We start from the raw sequence: 20,729 nt of genomic DNA on the forward strand, positions 1-20,729 counted from the left end.
TGACGGTAGTTCGATCTCCAATGGTAATACGACTTCAACGCCGAACACCAATGAATAAGGAGTGGTTTTAATTGGTGTTTTGTAAGTTGTATGATAGGCCAATAGAGCTTCTGCCATCTTCGTATGTCACTCTATTTTGTTCTTGGTGAGGATCTTCTACAACAATTTCACTAACGTCTTGTTGAAGGCTTCTGCCAATCCATTTGCCCTTGGATTGTATATGGATGAATATCGCCAATCGATTTTGTGCCGATCAACGAACTTATAAATTTTTGTACTATTGAATGCGGTACCGTTGTCTGAGATTATACAGCGTGGTACACCAAATCTGTAGACGACATTGTGGGTAAAAAAATTGATCAAATGCTCCGACGTGACCTCTCTGAATGGAGCTGCTTCCGCCCACTTTGAGAATTAATCTGTTGCTGTCAGAATAAAACGATGTCCCGCTTAAGACGACGGATCCATCGGCCCGATAATATCGGTACCCCAACATTCAAATGGCCAGGATGCTATTGTTGGGTGTAATGGATTTGGCGGCTTATGTATAACATCACCATGAATCTAACACTCATGGAACCTCTTGGCGTGGTCAATACAATCTCTCACCATGGTCGGCCAATAGTAACACATTCTCTTGATTTTAGCAGCCATCTTGGGACCTGACTGATGCGCTCCACAAAGTCCTTCGTGGACTTCTGCTACCACTTTATCAGCATCCTTGGTCCCTAGGCATCTTAGCCACATTTAATCAAAGGCTCGTTTGTACAATGTGTCATTGACAAATGCGTATCGCAATGCCCTTTTTCAAATTTGTGCTGCCATAGACTTTTCTGTCGGGGGTTTGTTTTCTTTGAAGTAGTCAATGAATGGATCTCCAATCATTTTCGACTTCAATATCTAAACAATGCCATCATGATTCTGAAGCTTGACTAGCTTTATGTCTCTTGGCTACGTGATACTCTTATGGATAATTCTCCATAACGATCTGATGGAGAGGTTGAAGGTCAACCGACACTTTATCTCGCTGGCTTGAATCTGATATTTCTTCTGCCCTCGGGAATTGTAATAGAGCAGGCTCCAAAACCTTACGAGTGTAAACTCCAATGAACATAGGCTGCTCATTGGTGTTTGTCATTTCCTTAGCCAATTTTGTTAAGCAATCTGCTTTAGCATTCTGTCCTCGAGAAACTGGAGCTATTTTTACTTTTGGAACTTGCTTTAGAAGTTCGAGAGCTCGTCGGTGGTAATAAGCCAATTCAACTTTCCCAAATTTATAAATACCGAGGACTTGATTTATCACGAGTTGAGAATAACCGAAGATTTGGAGATGTTGGATTCTGACATCGATCGCAATCTCCAGCCCTGCTAATAAAGCTTCGTATTCGGCTTCGTTGTTGGTCTGAGGTTCAGTAAAACTGAATGAAAATCTCATTATGCCTCCCTCAGGTGCTTCGAAAATGAGACCGATGCCGGCTCGGGCTCTTGCAATATTTGGAGGTCGGGCAAGTCTAATGGATGATGCCCAGTCAAAGTACATCTCCCAAAATAATACCTTTTTATCTTTTCCTCAACCTGCATGATTTGCTCATCGGACAAATCATCGTTAAGTGGATAGTATGCCGGGATCGGATGTGCAGCAAGAAAATCTGCCAAGGCTTAACCTTTCACCGCCTTTTGTGGCATATACGTGATATCAAACTGTAGTAATAGTACTGCCCACCTGGCTAGATGACCTGTCAACGCTGGTCTTGTCATCAAGAACTTCAGTGGATCGATCTTTGATATCAAGGCGATCTTGTGGGATAACATGTAGTGGCGGAGTTTCTGAACTGTAAAAATCAGCGCTAGGCAATACTTTTCAATCGGAGAATATCTCACTTCTGCTCCGATCAATCTCTGGCTCATGTAGTAGAGTGCGTTATCCTTTCCTTCTTCATTGTGTTGGGCCAATAATGCTCCGAGAGATTCTTCTAGTGCTGCTGTGAACAGTACAAGAGGCTTCCCCGGAATTGGTGCTGCGAGAATGGGCAGATTCAATAGATATCTCTTAATACTGTCAAATACCTCCTGACATTCTGCATCCCAATTGAAGCGTACATCTTTTTTCATCAACTTCGAGAATGGTTGGCACCTGCCCGATAGGTTCAATATGAACCGCCGAATGAAAGCCAGTTGTCCTTGTAAAGAACTGAGTTGTCGAAGGTTCTTTGGAGGTGGCATCTCCATGATTACTTTAATCTTGTTGTGGTCGATCTCGATTCCTCGGTGGCGCACAACGTACCCCAAGAATTTCCCAAAAGAGACCCCAAAAACACATTTAAGAGGATTCATCTTCAGGTCGAACTTCCTGATTCTTTCAAATACAATCCTCAAATCATCTAGGTGATTTCTTCGATCTATGCTTTTGACAATAAGGTCGTCCACATAGCACTCAACCTTCTGATGTATTAACTCATCAAATATACGCGTCATCGCCCGTTGATAAGTGACACCAGCATTCTTCAGGCCAAAAGGCATGACTGTGTAGCAGAAAATTCTAATAAGTGTTCTAAACGACGTGTGCTTTTCATCTTCAGGAGCCATCTTGATCTGATTGTAGCCTAATGATCCGTCCATAAATGAGAACATGTCATAGTTGGACGTATTGTCCACCAGGAGTTCAGATACAGGGAGTGGAAAATCATCTTTTTGGGCACGTCTTGTTGAGGTCCCTGAAGTCGATGCAGATACGAATCTGGCCATTTTTCTTTACGGGGACGATATTGGCAATCTAATCAGCATATTTTTCTTCTCGGATGAAGCCTGCATCTATTAGCTTCCTTGTCTCAGCAATCACCTGCTCTTCAATCTCTAATCTCATTCTCCTTGGAGCTTGTTTGACGGAGCTACATCCGGTTTGATTGCTAATCTGTGAACTGCCACTTCAGGAGATAAGCCTGGCATCTCAGCATATATCCAGGCAAAGCAGTCCCTGAATTCACATAGTAGTTCTTCATCATAATCATCAGCTTCATATGTCTCTTCATCACCATCATCCTCGGGTTTAATTTCCCCGCATGTGATTGCTTGGGAAATCTCGTTTCTGGGGTACTACCGTACAATAAATCCTAGACTTTTTTTCGCAAAAATATCCTTCTTCTTTATTGAGTGGGGATTTCTTCGATACCAGAGGCTTAAGCAGAAACGAACTTGCTGTTTGGAGGAACGAGTTTTACCTCGCTTTCGCAACATTCTTTGAATATTTTTAGTATTGTACCTGGGAAACCTCGTAGGTACTAATTCCTCGGAATCAATGAGTGTATAAAATCAATCTCAATTTATCTCCTCTTCGAGTTTCCCGATCGAATAAAATAGACTTGTTGGCCCACCTTTTTCTTTTGGGGAAGGTACATAGAATGTCACGAGCTCTTCAACACAATGCACTTCTCGCGGAGTGACTTCTTTGAAGTGTTGCATGGGAATACGTGTGACCACGAGTACATTATCTTAAATTGACAGACTGTCTATTCTTCTAGAGAACACATCCTGCACTGTGTTCATGTAGATAGAATCGTAGTCATAATCATCATTTGAATATTCGATCTCCATACTCCTTTTGGTCATTGACTGACGTATCCTCTTGGATTTTGTAGGGGTGGCATCTCTTTCATCTGTGTCACTCCCTAAATGAGGTATATATTTCATTTCTTTTGAGATGGATGATGCTTTGGGAAAAGTCGGCGTTGCCTTCTTTCTCCCCACCTGCTTCTTGCTCGCTTGTTCAGGTTGCCTTGCAACTTCTGGGTCTGATGCCTCGGCCTTGAGAGAGCTTGATGGCTTCAACTTCTTTGGAATGAAGTACTTTGCATCTTCATATATTTTCACTTCATGAACTGCAAAGGGCTGGATGTCACCAGAGATTCTGAATTCCTCTCCATCCCTGAGGTACTTCATGCATTGGTGTAATATGGACAGGACGATGCCGTACTCATGCAACCAAGGACAACCAAGAAGTGCTTTAAAGGTAGTATCTGCATCAATTACATGAAATTTGACATCCGTATGAAGCTCTCCAAATGTAAGGGAGAGTGTAAATGATCCCAGGGTCTTTTGTCCCTTCTCATTGAAGCCATGTACCATTAATTTATCAGATCCAAGACGCTCCACATCGAGGCATAGTGATCTTAGTGCCTTCAAGCTCATTAGATTTATAGATGACCCTGGATCGATCAGAATTCGACTAATCATCATCCCATCACTTTCTGCCGTAACGTACAGAGGACGATTATGATCCGCCATTCCGAGCATCATATCTTCTTCAGAAAAAGTGATGAACGGCTCATTACGAGCTTGTAGGACTTCTGTCATATTACGCTCAGCAAAATATGCCTAGTACCTTTCGGGGTCTCTGAGAGCCTGAATCAAAGTCTCCCGAAGGTCTTTAGACATCATGAGGGCATCGTATATGCTGAGTTGTGCTGGGATCTTCCTCAAGTGGGATAAGATATTGTAATCTATCCCCTTGGCTGAAGTGTTCTTTCTCTTATGATCTTCAGGAATAATATCATCATTGATGACTATCTCTTTCCCCTTATCTTTATTCGAGATCCTTTTCTTTGGTGGAGGCGGCAATATCTTATGATCCTCAACTTTTATTGGTTGTGAAGCTCTATTCACAGCTGTTGCTTTTACTTCGTCTTCTTGTAGTTGTTCTTCATTTTGCAAATTCAATGCTGCACTTCTATGAGTACATCGCTAATTAGCTCGATCAGGTATATGATCAACCATCCGGACAACTTCAACGTCCATGGGACCCATACACTCTTCCACTTCTTCATCATTATCATAGTAATTATCATCTCCATCCAACTCATGATCTTCTCCAAGTTAAGACTGTCGCTTTCAATGTATGACTGGAGAGTCGGGATATTCTTTATAGAGATGGCATCTTTCCTCTTTTGGTAGAAACATATCAACAGAAGTCTTCTTATTAGGAGATAACTTATGAATATGAGATTTAAGCCTCTATAAATTTCTTTATCAAGATCATCTTTCTGAGCTCGAAGATGTTTGGGTCTTTTTGGAACCCAAACTTGCTGTCTTCTTGGAGTCACATACCGATGACCACCAACATCGGAATGTACCTTTGAATGGCTAGATTCATGATACCATTGTTGGTGTCTTCGTTCATTATATCTTCTATTATAGCCTCTTACATGTAGATTATCAGAAGGCTCTCCCGACTATTTTCTTTCGTATTATGGGTATCGACCCATATTAAGGCAGAATTCTCTTGGCTTTCGGTAGTAGGGAGGACGTTTAAACTCCTCTCTATAAGGTCTTACTGAAATTTATTGTTCCGAGATCGATCTGCATTGAAAGAGATTACTTCATTCACATATTCTCTCAGCCTTCTTTGCAAATTTCTATCTTTGACAGCTTTGAGTATTTTATATATCTTAGAAGAGGTTGATTCTTCCATCATTGGTGATTTTGGCTATTGATGTGAAGTCTTCCAGAAAGAGTTCTTTAATTGACCGTTATCATCATTTCTTGTTACCCATTTTAACGGTTCAAAGTCGTTATTGTTTGGTACATATTTCTTTTTACCCATTTTAACGGTTCAAAGCCGTTGTTGGTTGGTACATTTGCCTCTAACGACGGTAATGATTCTTGAAGAGTATCAGGCACCCAATCATTATCTCGTAAGCGGGCATTGACCTTCCTTCTGGCTTTCCTGGAAAGTTTAGCATTTGCATCAGGAACTCAAGCATTGTACTCTTCAGGAACTTCATTCTGAATTATGTTTTGACTGGTTGTATTCATGCCAACAGATTATAGCTTGGTATTAGAAACTTTCTTCTAAATTACTAGAGCAGCAACAAGTGTCATGGAGAGTCTTGAAAATACAGAGGCCCTCTTAGGAGCCTTCTCAACAACAGTTTCAGTAGTAGAGTTCTTAACGACATCTTTGGCAGTAGGTACGCTAACAGTATTCTCAGGAAGAAACTATTGGAACTGCATCACTCCATAAATGGTTCTGAACTCAATGGTTGCTCCAGCATAACCTGTATTTAGAACAACTTGAGGGAATTACACTCTAGCTCCCTCACCCAATTTCAAAGTCATGAAGGACATTGAAGGCGTTATGTTATCAACCTGCCAACAGAACTTACAAGGATTACAGTCAACCTGAATTCTTCTAGAAAAGAAAACACATAACTGCGTTGAATAAACATCTATATTTGTTTTTAGATGTTTCATTATTTGAGACTAAATATAAATTATATTTTCATCTAAAGATGAAGAAAAAAGTAATCCCCAATAGAGTTGCCAGAAATCTGTTGGCTCAAGAAAAATGGCATGAATGCACGAATCCCGCTTTGCAGCTATAAGATTCCATCTCCCTTAAGTCAGATTGAAATTAACCAGATTTTTCCTGAGGGTAGTATCTGGGTTTAATTAGATCTGGGGTCCTTACTTCCTATGAGCGCAAGCACTCTTAGTTAATTACCCCTCTTAACAGATAAGAGAAAACTCTCGATTAAAGATGAATAATTTTTAAGTGTTTAGTCTCAATTGTAGGAAAGATGAAGGTAAACCCAATCAAGATTCCATGTCACACCCCAGTTTGGCTCACCCTCTACCACAAACTGAAGTATAATAGAGAAAGATTTCAACATATCAAACTCCACTCTTAACAACAGGAAGCATATAATATTACTTACTGAACATCAACATAATTAAAACAATTACAGAGCTCTACTAAAACTTTTGAACTTTACTTACATATCAAAAGATTTATACAGCTATTATTCAGATCTCCTCTAAGATCTCCTTGTATTCCAAAACATATTTACAGCAAAAACAGATGATCACCTCTTTTTCGCCTAGTGCCCTATGGGCTCCTTTCTCTCATTTGCAGTACAACCACTGCTAATGAGCTATTGCCCAATGAAATACATTAGCAATATACAAGAATTAATAATAAATAAATAAGAAATGCTTAACAATGCTAACATAGTTAAACACATATTGAAATGTCATATTGAGCCTGAAAGTGCCTAACAGTATTATTTATCTTACAAAAATTATTCCACATCTTTAAATAAGTTATATAATGGCTATAAGCTTTTGCACCATTTCAACTTTCCAATTCAAGGTTGGGTCTAACTTCCCAAACTTTTAGAATGGAAGCTATTCTCTCATTCAAGGTTGAGTCAAATTTCTCAACTTCTAGAATTAAGAGTGTAGGCTTATCTCATCAGGTCTTTCGCCTTTACTTGTGCGAGCCTATCCCCATATATACCTTATTTCACTTTTCATATAGTCATCCATTTTAGAGCTAATGACATATGCTTTTGATGACAGAGTTGCGCTTTAGCTGCCTTTTTGTTGCCCTTTAACTTCCCTTTAGATGCCCTTTAAGTGCCATTTTACTGCCCTTTAGCTGCCCTTTAGGTGCCCTTTAGCTGCCCTTTAGGTGTCCTTTAAGTGCCATTTTACAGCCATTTAGCTGCCCTTTAGGTGCCCTTTAAGTGTCCTTTTACTGCTGATGTAGCCAAGGGGAGGGTCAAATCAAATCCTAATATTTGATTTTTGACTTCTCTATCTTATTAATATCTTGTGGAAGGTTAGCTCATTATGAGCTGATTTTTAGTTCATTTATTGAACTAAAAATTAGCTCATTACTTCTTAAACAATGGCTTTTCTTCTTCCTCCTCTTTTCTATAATTTATATTGCCTTTTCCTCTCCCTTTTGACCCTTGGGTTGCTGCGGTTTCCTGCTGATTTCCTCCCATGGTTTGCTGCTGCTGTTGAACCTTTGGTTTTGCTGCCTTCTTTATTGCCTTGGCCCCCCTTTTTATCGAGAATTAATATGGCTGCTGCCTGCTGGAACCCAAGAAAAGCCTGTTGGTTTCCTATGCTTGGTTGCTGAAACCGTGGCCTTCCTCATTGAATTTTGCTGTGAATTAATCCCCTCCTTTACCGTGAATTGAACTCTTGCTTTACCCGCTGGATTCCTGTGTTGAAACCATGGCCTTCCTCATTGAACTTTGCTGTGACGTTTGGGATTTCTAAAAGCTGCTGGGTTTTGTGAATTTACCTGGTTCCGTGGCCTTTTTCCTTCTCTCCTTTGCTGTGCCGATTGGAATTTATGTGCAGGAGTTGTTAGCCTTCAATTCTATTATTTTTATATGGGAATATGAAGAGTTTTTGGGACTATTTTTGGACAGTTTTTGGGCTGTATTTTGGATAGAATTTGGACAGTTTTTTGGGACTGTTTGGTAGCTGTTTTGGGAAGAATTCCAAGAATTTATACTGCAGTTTTTAGGTGCCTTTTGTCCTTCTATTTCCAGCTTTTAATTAAAATTTTAATGGCTGTTAAGTTCCCCTCTTATGCCTATATATAGTAGATGTTTTGGGCTTTTTTAAAAAAATTGAATGATATGTGATTTTTGGAATCTAACCTGCGGGTTATTGGAAAAGCTTGCGAGCTTTGTCTGTTCTTCTTTCTCATCCCCTCCGGAAATCCTGCGGGCTCCTTCCACCCTTCTTCTTGGCTTCTAATCTCTTCGTCTCTCCGCAAGTGCCACTCCATCTGTATTTTTCGTCTCTAAGTGAAGCAATTTTAGGGTGTCGTCTTGTTTAAGTCTTTATTTCTTAAGTTTGTAAGTCCTTTTCTAAGTATCATTTGTAAGCGTCTTGTAAGAGTCTTTATGATATAAAAAGTTTGTTTTTGTCTAATTCACTTAAGTTTTTCAGTAGCAGATTCAGCTTTCTTTCCCTTCTGATCCATTGGCCTAATCAATACAAATTCATTCAAATAAAATCCGTAGGGATAAATAAAAAAATCAAACACATAAAGCAAAATAAATCAAATAATGCAATCGTCACTGTAACTCTGGATATAAGCAAATCTTTTCCTTAACCTAGCTCTGATACCAATTGTGAAAGGATTCATCTGATATTCTTTTTCTTCTTCTCTTTGTTTTTCTCTCAGATATATACAGACATCCAGAAATGATAATTGCATTACAGAAAATAAATACATCAAAATATTTTAATTCACATTTCGACATTTCATATACACAGTCCAAAAGAACATGTACAATAGCCACTCGGGCTACAAAACAATGCATGAACCAAAAACTATGAAAAACTACACTAGCATCTGAAAGAAGCTTCACGCGGGAGGTTCTGTACCTGAAATCATTAATCACATATAATGAGCTTAAATAGCCCAGCAGATCAGCAAAGCCTACAACTGAAATCAAAGCATGATACGAAAACAATATGCATGTCAATCAATCAAATCAATAACAGTCACTTACACATGATCATTGAATCGATGTAGGTACGAAAATCAGTATAGAAATAGTAATCAATGCAGTAACGGAAATCAACATAGAAATGGTCAAATCCTCAATTGACATTTAAAGAATCAATAAGCAGTATAAAAGTCCGCAAAGCTCAATGAATCAGTACGTGCATCAAATCCCTACAGAAGTCGTCTTATCTACACCATCAGTCTATAACATCAGTCGAGTCAATGAAGTAGAATCGTATCACAGCATACCAACATACACTTGCAAACTCCAGTTATTTATCACTTGCTCAATTAATCATATGCAACCCAGAAATCAATATCCCGTGCTCAGTGAATCACATGTCACTTGCTCAGTATATCACGTGCATAAAGTTAGTACAGTGAATCAGTAGCAACAGCGTATGTATCCATATCAATAACAATCCAATGACGACATGAACTATTATGCTATAACGATGAAATCGCGTAGTAACAGTAAATCCAGACAGTAACAATAAATCCTCAGTAAATGAGTCAGTACTAGTAAATCCGTCAAATCAAATACAATTAACATCACTCAATCATATCAATAGAATCAATCAGATCAATAAAGAAATCACTTCGAGTCAATAATATGAAATCGCGTAGTAACAGTAAATCCGGACAGTAACAATAAATCCTCAGTAAATGAGTAAGTACTAGTAAATCCGTCAAATCAAATACGATTAACATCACTCAATCATATCAATAGAATCAATCAGATCAATAAAGAAATCACTTCGGGTCAATAATATCAAACGGTATGAAATCACATAAAACAATCAATTCAATATATCGTAAGAACAATTGAATCAAATCAATAATAACAATTAAAATCAATCAATACAGTAAAATCATATTCTAGATCACATGCTCGGTAAATCACATGAATCACATGTATCAGGGTATCACATGTATCGGTCAGTATTCGGTGTATCACGTACCATAAATCAATGCAATGAATCAGTAGTGTTAGTGAATCAGTAATATCGGTGTCGGTATCGGTATCGGTATCAGTATCGGTAGTATCAATGAATCAATGGTATCAATAAGTCAATAGTATCGATGAATCAATAATTTCGGTATACATAAGATCAATGAATCGATGCAATATCAATATCCATATCGGTATCTGTATTCAGTGACACGTACAGTATGAAATATCAATGAAATCGTGCAATGACAGGAAACTCATAAATTCGTACAGAATTCAGATAATCACAAAAATCGTATATAATCAAATGAAATACGATATTCAGATACTTGAATAGAATAATCAAACAGCTGATACAGAAGAACTGAATTTATTTCGAATAGCAGAATATTCAAGTCAGATTTCGCAGAACCAACGAAATCTTCCAGAACAAACAGAATCATACAGAATAAACGGAATCGTACAGTCTTTTTATTTAGCAGGGGTAGCATTGGTCTAACATCCTGAGGGTCGTACTTCACGCCACGCACGGAGGCGAAGCTTCGGATCTTAGCTAATGCCATTTGATTTGAGGTGCGTAGCATAAAGAATAGATCTTTCTTGTTGTCTTGCAAGCCAGGCAAGACGGGAATGCTTCCTGGAATGGATGCAAAGGCTAAGTAGTCCAGGTCTGACTTTTCCTTTTTCGGGTCCTCGCAAAGTCTAGGCTTATCAGACTTACGACACTCATAAGAAGGGGAAGGCGCTAGAAAAAGCCATGATTAGGTGATTTCTGTTTTATACGCGCCTAAGCATGATGACAGCCATGTGGGCGAGATGCGGTTTGTGCCGTGTGGATGTTGAAAGGGACACTCACTGGTAACGAACAGCAGGAATCGCCTTTCTCGTGACAACTAGACTTGTACACTCCTGACATCCCCTAACTTCCGTATCCCTATTCCCTTCCAACGGGCCGAGGGGGCCCTGCCCTGAGGAGGTTATACCCCGCGGATTCTATATAGATAGGACTGGAAGGTTCATATAGGAAACTGAACTTATCAAAATCCGAGGTAAGGCAACGGGTTTTGGTCCCGTTACTCGGAGGTTCGAATCCTTCCGTCCCAGATCGCGCTGGCAAATTCCACCATTTCTCCAGCTTGAATCGAAGCTGAGTACGAAGCTCTTTTAGCAGGGCTGGATAAAATTCCTGTTTGATAATAAGGTTCGATCTTAAAGAACAGAACAAACGGAATCGTACATAATAGAACAAACGGAATCATACAGAACAGAATTCAAATCATAAAAGCACATTTCACATAACAGATATCAGATTCCCGGACCCTGACAGAATCTCAACGGATTCTGGCCCCTTATGCCTCCCTTCCCTGACATTGACAGAATCTCAACGGATTCTGGACCCTTATGTCTCCCTTTGTGCTTAAAGCACCAGAAAATAACAGATATACATAATTTTCAGAACAGAACTTGCTTTCAGATAATTTTCAGAACAGAACTTGTTTTCAGATTTCCTAGACCCAGACAATGGAATCACAAAGGATTCCAGCCCCTTATAACTCCCTTCTGATATCACAGCATATCAAAACATTTAAATCAGAAAAATCAAATACTTCAAAAAATTTGTCAGCAGCATAACGGCAGTATACGGAATTTCCACAAAATTCACAAATTCAGAAAATCACCAAATTACCAGAAATCGTGTAAAACAACGTTACAAAGCTTTACTTGTACTGAAGCAATATTTTTCAATAGCTAGATAATTTTCTATTCGATAAAAAGCGCACAGAACTTAAAAAATCCGGTAAAAACTTTCCAGAAAATACTCAAATCGTACAAAAACATCAATTCAATAACATACCAAAAGTTACGCGGTAAAAGTTTCGTCAATACAAAGATATACACGTTTTTCGGTAACAAAAACACAAAACTGAGTAGAAAAATACCAAAACTCGAAATCAGAAATAGGATTCGGATTCCTTACTGCGAGACGAACAATTCTTTCAACAGCGGCATCGGACGAAAAGCGCAGCGCGGCCTCCAAAATCAAGCTTCTTCTTTCTCTTTCCTTCTCTTTCTCTCTCCATCCTTTTTCTCTCTTCAAAAATATCTCAAAATATCTCAAATCCTCAATTTACAAGCAGGATCGTCACGGACGATTCCCATTCATCTCGGGACGACCTCCTCTGTACTCAAAACGTTCAGACGAAATTAATTCCAATTTTCTTCGTCCCTGGACGAAACTCTCTGTTCGGTTCGTCCCGACGGTTCGTCCCGACCCTTACAGGTTCGTCCAGATGAACCATACAGATTTCTTCACAATTTTCTTCAGTTCGTCCCATACTAAGGCTAGTTCGTCCGGACTAACAGCATTCACAAAAATGGACTTTTTAGGGGTTTTACAATCTACCCACCTTAAGAAAAATGTCATCCTCGACATTTCTCTTAAGGGTTCAAATGCAAAATCAAAATAAAACAAATCCGTTCAATCAAAACGTGAACCAAATAAGAAAATCGTACAAATCATATCGAAATCAATTAAAAATCTCGTTGAATACAATAAGTTAAATAAACTCATACAAGTCATATTTTCAGGCACTTGAGAAACATCTTTCACAGTTTTCAACTGTATGTTGTCAGTCTGAACAGGTCCTGGTCCAAGTCCTGGATATTGTACCATTCTGTGTCCATAGGCACCACATCGAAAGCATTGTCCTGTTCTCCTATAACACTGCCCTATATGTCTCTTCCCACAACATACACAAACATTAATAGTTTTTATTCTGCTACTTTCACAATTTTTCTTTTCACCACTTTTCTTAACACTACGTCCAAAACGTTTTGCTAATTTATCGCTCACCATTTCAGTGACTATATCAACAAACTTTTTCATATTTTCAGATGTCATAGAAAAGTCAGTAGCAAATTCAGCTTTCTTTCCCTTCTGATTCATTGGCCTAATCAATACAAATTCATTCAAATAAAATCCATAGGGAAAAATAAAAAAATCAAACACATAAAGCAAAACAAATCAAATAATGCAATCGTCACTGTAACTCTGGATATAAGCAAATCCTTTCACTAACCTAGCTCTGATACCAATTGTGACGTCCCAGACATCTATAGCGAAAGGATTCGTTTGACATTCTTTTTCTTCTTCTCTTTTTTTTTCTCTCAGATCAATACAGACATCCAGAAATGATAATTGCATTACAGAAAATAAATACATCAAAATACTATAATTCACATTTCGACATTTCATATACACAGTCCAAAAGAACATGTACAATAGCCACTCGGGCTACAAAACAGTATATGAACCAAAAACTACGAAAAACTACACTAGCATCTGAAAGAAGCTTCACGCGGGAGGTTCTGTACCTGAAATCATTAACCACATATAATGAGCTTAAATAGCCCAGCAGGTCACCAAAGCCTACAACTGAAATCAAAGCATGATACGGAAACAATATGCATGTCAATCAATCAAATCAATAACAGTCACTTACACATGATCATTGAATCGATGCAGGTACAAAAATCAGTACATAAATAGTAATCAATGCAGTAACGGAAATCAATATAGAAATGGTCAAATCCTCAATTGACATTTAAAGAATCAATAAGCAGTATAAAAGTCCGTAAAGCTCAATGAATCAGTACGTGCATCAAATCCCTACAGAAGTCATCTTATCTATCCCGTCAGTCTATAACATCAGTCGAGACAATGAAGTAGAATTGTATCACAGCATACCAACATACACTTGCAAACACCAGTTATTTATCACTTGCTCAATTAATCATATGCAACCCAGAAAGGAGCGGAAGTTTGAAGGGCGAACCCTAGACACCTTTGTGGAGCAACGAAGTCGGGCGGCAATAAAGGAGCGGAAGGACAAGAGCGTGCAATCTCTTCGCCCCCCGAGAAGCAAGGAGATTGAACACCAACAATGAAGAGAGAAGATGAAGGGCGAACCCTAGACACCTTTGTGGAGCAACGAAGTCGAACGAATGAGTGTAAGTTTTTTTTTTCCTTCTCCAAATTTCATCCTTTTATTGTTTTGAATTGTTCATGTCTCCGAAGAGGTGCGTCATTTTTGAGGTTAGGCCGGCGAAGGCGGTTGCTTTTCATGCGTTCAATTTTTTTCTTTTTTTTTTTTGTTTTTTTAATTAGTCAACATTTATGTGTGAAAAATATACTTTAAACTCTGGTGGTCAATAAAAACTTCACATATTACCACATACAAGTAATACCTCCAAATCTTGAAAGCAAAAATCACTACAGTTAAATTCCAAATAATGAGTTGGATAATTCCTTTCATGATTTTTCAACTGCCAAGAAGCATAAGCAATGACTCTTTGATTCTGTATCAACACACATCCCAACCTGTTATATGAAACAGCATTATAAAACTGAAATCCATATGACCCTGAAGGAATAGTGAGCACTGGAGCAGTCGTTAAACATTGTTTTAATCTCTGGAAAGCATATTCACACTAAGCTGTTTATTCAAACTTCATTACTTTTTGAGACAACATGATAATAGCATAGAAATTTGTGAAAACCCTACAACAAATCTTCTATAATAGTCAGCTAAACCCAAAAAGCTGCTGACATCTATCACTATAGCAGGTCGTGGCCAATCAGCTATAGCTTGTACCATATGTTGATCCACATATATCCTTCCATCACTGATCACATGACCCGAAAATTTTACACTCTTCATTCAAAATTCACACTTAGAGAATTTAGCGTACAATTCATTTCCTCTTAATGCTAGCAATACAACCCTTAAGTGATATGCATGAATTTCTTCAGCTGGAGAGTATACCAGAATATCATCTAGGAACACAATTACGAATAGATCTAAAAAGGGATTAAAGATTCTATTCATGAGATCTATAAACATAGCAGGGGCATTTGTAAAATCAAAAGGCATTACCACAAATTCATAATGCCCATATCTGATTTGAATGTTGTCTTTAGTATATTTTCATCTCTAATCTTGAGTTGATGATATCCTGACCTAAAATCAATCTTAAAAAATATTGAAGCACCTTCCAACTGATCAAACAGATCATCTATCCTTGAAAGATGATATTTATTCTTAACAGTCAGCTTGTTCAATTCTCTATAATTTGTCCAGAACCTTAAGTTTCCATCTTTCTTCTTCACAAATAGTACAGGAGCACCTTAAGGTGAGGTACTAGGTCTAATGAAATTTTTATCCAGCAACTCTTGCAATTGATCTTTCAACTCCCTCAGTTCTTTTATTATCATTCTATAAGGAGCTTTAGCAATAGATTTGGCTCATGTCACCAATTCAATAGAAAAATCTATTTCCTTGCTTGGAGGTAAGCTAGGTAAATCATCTGCAAACACTTCTGGATATTCCTGTACAATTGGAATATCCTTCAGCTCTTTTCCTGCCTTCTTCTCCTCCTTAACATAGACCAAAAAGCTTTCATATCCTTTCCTCAATAAGTGATAAGCCTTTAAAGATGAAACCATAACAACGATTATCCCTCTATCCCCTCGAAATTTAAATTTTTTCTCTCCTCGCATTTAAAATATAACCTCCTTGTTATAATCTATAGTTACAAAATAACAAGATAACCAATCCATGCCTAAGATTGTATTAAATTCAAATAATATCAACATAATAAGATCTGCCTCTAAGTCCTCATCACATAAAAACTATAAGCAATAAGGCTGTAGATCAGTAAATAATACTAAAAAAACATTGTAAATTTTATAGTGATCAAAATGATGGGAAAGTTGAAAATACATTTAAAAAAATGGATAAAGATATACCGACAGATTCTTAGCCCGCCCAAGCCTACATAAAGCATAGTTTGAAATCATTTTTTCCCTTCTAGCTGTAAGTAATCCCTGGTGATAATGTTTGTACGTTTTAAAAAGATATCTGCTGGCCACATATTTCAGAAAAGAATCACCAACTGTTTCCAATGATTCCAGCGAAAATTCTTCTCTGCACTTTCTGGTTGTAATTGCTTCCAGCATCTATATGAAAAGCCAAGAAAAAATAATGATCAGCGAATTGAAAAACAAACACGCAAAAAATATGCAAGCATCCTAATGCCCTTGAACATTAGAAGAAAAGCCTGGGATAACAAAAAGAAAACTAATAGATAGGTAGATCATTAAAAAAATGAAAATCTAACTAATGGCACAAGAATAATATGTATTGTTAAGGAAAAATTATCAGTTATCAAACTTGCAAAATAACATTAAAAGAAAGCCACACTGTCAACATGATATTCTTAATGAGTTTGACAAAATTTTGAAATTTTGAAGATGTGGATCAAAAAAATTTTGAATTCTCATTATATTATGCTTGGCTAACTCACTCCACCCCTCTGGCAAAATACAGGACAGGTTCGAGTAAAGTAGGGGTCATGAAAATTGTCCTTGCCCATTCCCAAACCAGTAATTGTTTAAAGCAAATTTTATAAACGGCATTTGAAAAGGGTACAAAAAGACCAATAACATGAAAAACAAAAAAAAAAGGATATAAAGCAAACTACAAAACGATTGATAACTGACAAGTAGCTCCAATAACTAATAAATAAAGAATATCAAAGTCAATCGAATAGTAATTGTGCACTGCTTGAATCCTGGTAAAATTAAGAACATAGAGTTACTTTCTCTATTCCTGCTCCACCAAAAAACAGGATTTGAAGTCCTTATCAACTTATGCTTGATTGCTAGGAAAACTATGTTTGCTCAAGAAAAATGGCGCTAGGCATGTATCCCGCTCTTTGTAAAACCAGAAAAACGTCAATTTTAGATATCACAAGCTTTTCATGCGCCGCGACGAGACTTAAGTGAATTTTTCAAAGTCGTCAGAATTTAACGAAAGTAATTCTATAAAATTCTACACAAAATTTCGAACAAAATGATATATAGAACTTCTATGAAATTTTGCCAAGATTTGAAATTAAAAATCATGAAAGATTCATAATACCTAAACTACCCCTAGTGAATATTAAAGCGGATATATTTTAAGTGAGGGCAATTAAGACATTATGCATTAACCCTCCCACTCTTAATAGGGGACTGAAATTCATTCGATTCCTATTATTTCGTTCGGCCAAAACCGAACATAAGAAGAGGCGCGCGCTGAAGGGAGAGGAAGGCGTCAGGTAGGGCATCGGGCGGTGGTGGTAGGGCGGTTTCCGGTGGAACTTCTTCGGAGAAATCAAAGAGGGAAGTCAAAGGAAGTCTAAGGTACGTTCCTAAACCTATAAATCTTCATTTCCCATAAGATTTTTGGAGGAGAAAATTTTAGAATTTCTCCAAAAATTAATATTTTTCAAAAAGAATGTTAGGGAAGATTTAAAAACATTTTCTAATTATGAAATTTGTATTTTCCTCAATAAATCTTAAAGTTCAAAATTTAGGGTTTTGCCGAATGTTAATTTGTATGGAAAGTTCTTAACATGTATTATCCCAAATGATCGTATGGGGATTTTTAATAATAGAAATTAAGATTTTTCATGAAAATTTTATTTTTCTAATTTTATTTTAAGAAAAATCTGAAAAATAGAAATTATTTTGAATTATTTAAAGTAATGGTAAAGGGATTATTTGGATAAAATATGAGTTTAGACAAAATATAGATTTTTAAAATTGTTACATGCTTTGTGTTAAATTAGAGAGATAGAGAGGGAGAGGGAGAACTTAGAGTGGTTTAAAAAGAGAAGAAGAATTTTAATTTAGATTTATTTTGTAGATTTTTTTAAGAAGAAATTAATGCTCATAGGTGATAATCGTGGACCTCGAAAGAAAGCGTTTGAGCGGAGAAATCAAATCAAATCCTTTAAATCAAAGTAAGTACTGCCTTTGTTATTACAGTAACAATAATTGCTTCATGACAATTGCTTTTCTTAGTTGGCATGCATCAATCATTGTTTTCTTTTTGATTTCTCATTGTGATTGCTACATGATTTTCCTTATGAAAATCAATTGATCATGATAAATGTTAAACATAAAGATGTCAAATTATCTTATGTTATCATTATTATTTATTATATATTTCATTAGGATATGTTATGGATAAGATATATATATATATATATATATATATATATATATATATAGTATAGCATACTTGCATGTGCATGTTAAATAATGGAGCACACCCCCTTATTGTACTAGCTGGGGACGTTGTACTCGTGCACGTTAAAATGGTAAAGGCTATAGAAAAGGAAATTGTAAAGAAGTATCTTTATGGTACTAGACGATGAAGTACCTTTATTGTACTAGACGGTGGCTCCTGTGACGATTGTACTATATATGTACTATATATGAAATGAGAAAGTTACGAATATTGATATGATGAATGTAAAATGAATATGAAGGATATGGATTTATGATTTATGTGTATGCTTAATGTTATGTTTATAAAAAATAAATTTTATGTTATATTTAAAAGAAAAGTGACATTTAGCATATTACTCCATCTACCTTAAATTACTGTAGTTTGGAGGCATATTTTACTTACTAAGCTTTAACTTACTGTTAATTGTTTAAAAATTTTTCAGGTATAATTATTTTTATCATCATGAGTAGAAGGGATGGAAACGTGTACCGTAGGAGAGGCGCGCCGGAAGAATGGTAACTATATGAGTCTTAATAATTTTATGTTTGTGTTTTCGAATTTAATGTTTTAGTGGCTCTTTCAAATGTTATGGTAATAGATTTAGAGATTTGATGTTTTAGTCTATTGTTTGACCTCCGTTCCAACCTCATTTATACGAGCTTACCAGGCCGGGTCGTGACAAAAGTTGTATCAGAGCAAAGGTTTAAGAATATTGATCAATATGAAAGAGCCAATAGGATGATTATATAGGCTAGAGAAAGTATATGATATGTGTGTTATAGACTACTAATTTTATTTTATCGCATTATATCTCAGAGCCATGGATCCTAAAAATTATGAGGGAGATACCAGTCGTAATAGAGCCTTCGAGTAGTAGCATCAATGTTACTATAGAATCATTTACACAAAAGATGGCAATAATGACCCAAATGATTAAGAAAACTCAGACCCAGATTAGTGGTAGTGGAAGCTCTTTAATGGATAAAAATTTAAACCTATTCAAAGATCTGAAGCCTCCGATGTTTCAAGTAGTAAACCAATAGGGGCAGAAGATTGGGTGATGAGAATAGAGAAGATTCTGGAGGGTATGTCCAACCCTGAAGATAGAAGGATTACTCTCGCTGCTTTTTCCTTTAATGTTGAGGAAAAAAGATGGTGGCAATCCAACTACAACAGACTTTTGGAGAGCGATCTAGTAGTCAAGTCTCATGGAGAGAGTTTTTAAAAGTGTTCTGGGATTGGTATGTACTAATGTCAGGTAAAAGACAGATGCAAGATAAATTCAACAGATTAATACAAGTTGATAGAACTATTACTCAGTATGAGTCCGAGTTCACTAGACTTTCCAGGTATATATGCCTCCCATCTGATACTCAATGCAGAAGACAAAATGTCATCGTTTCTTATCTGGTTTGAAGGATAACATTAGACAACCTTTGATTCATTTTGGCATTGAGGATTATCCTACTCTAGTAGAGAGGGCCCAAAGGATTGAGTCAGATTTGCAAGCTATTCAGAAGATAAGGAACCAACATAGAAGGAAGAGTTTTGAAAAGGATATTCAAAGCAATCAGACTAGAGGATCAAATGAGAAGAAACCCAAGATTAGCCCTAGTGGAGTTAGTGGTGCAACTATTAGTAAAGTTATAGAAGCTTGTGCTAAATGTGGCAGATTGCATAAGAGTGAATGTTTGATTGGCTCCAACACTTGCTATTGGTGTCATCAGCCTAGCCACATAGCAAAATATTGTCTTGTATTGGTTCAAAAGGCTTCAGAAGAAATGAAATCAAGGGAAGTACCTTCACAGAGGACCTTTAGCAAACAAAAGATGATAGAACTATCAGTTGTAGGTTTAGTGCAAAATAAATCCAGGAAGAATGTTTGACTACAAGTTTACACTTTGACTCAGCAGGAGTTCAATGAATCCATAGATGCTGACAAGGATAGTTGAGATGGCTTTACTATCTATTTTTTTAGTGACTTGTAATGTTAAATATGATGTTTTGGATTTAGTAGGTTATCTTGTTATGATATATAAAAAGTTTAATTTATTCTGTTCTAATGTTGAAGTTTATATTAAATGAAATGGAAGATGTTGGTTGATTGTGTAACTAAAAGTTGTACGTAAATTTCGAAGACGAAATTTTCTTAGGAGGGCAGAATTGTAAAAATAAAAAAATGTCAATTTTAGACATCACACACTTTTCAATGTGCCGCGATAAGATTTAAGTTAATTTTTCAAAATCATCAAAATTTGGCGAAAATAATTTTATAAAATTCTACGCAAAATTTCGAACATAACAGTATAAATAACTTCTATGAAATTTTGCTTATATTTGAAAT

At 36.8% G+C, this 20,729-nt stretch overlaps 1 protein-coding gene across 1 annotated transcript in view; it reads right to left on the reverse strand.

The window, feature by feature from the left end:
* The window catches only part of LOC110110705 (endoribonuclease Dicer homolog 2a-like), a 96,098-nt gene that overhangs the window by 20,437 nt on the left and 54,932 nt on the right, over positions 1 to 20,729 (reverse strand). Inside the window, exon 8 of the mRNA XM_020842300.2 lies at positions 16,075 to 16,284. Within this exon, the coding sequence (XP_020697959.1) occupies positions 16,075 to 16,284 (210 nt within the window). The remainder of the gene's footprint in view (positions 1 to 16,074; positions 16,285 to 20,729) is intronic.

Source organism: Dendrobium catenatum, unplaced genomic scaffold, assembly GCF_001605985.2.
Source record: "Dendrobium catenatum unplaced genomic scaffold, ASM160598v2 fragScaff_scaffold_1250, whole genome shotgun sequence".
NCBI classification, from domain to species: domain Eukaryota; kingdom Viridiplantae; phylum Streptophyta; class Magnoliopsida; order Asparagales; family Orchidaceae; genus Dendrobium; species Dendrobium catenatum.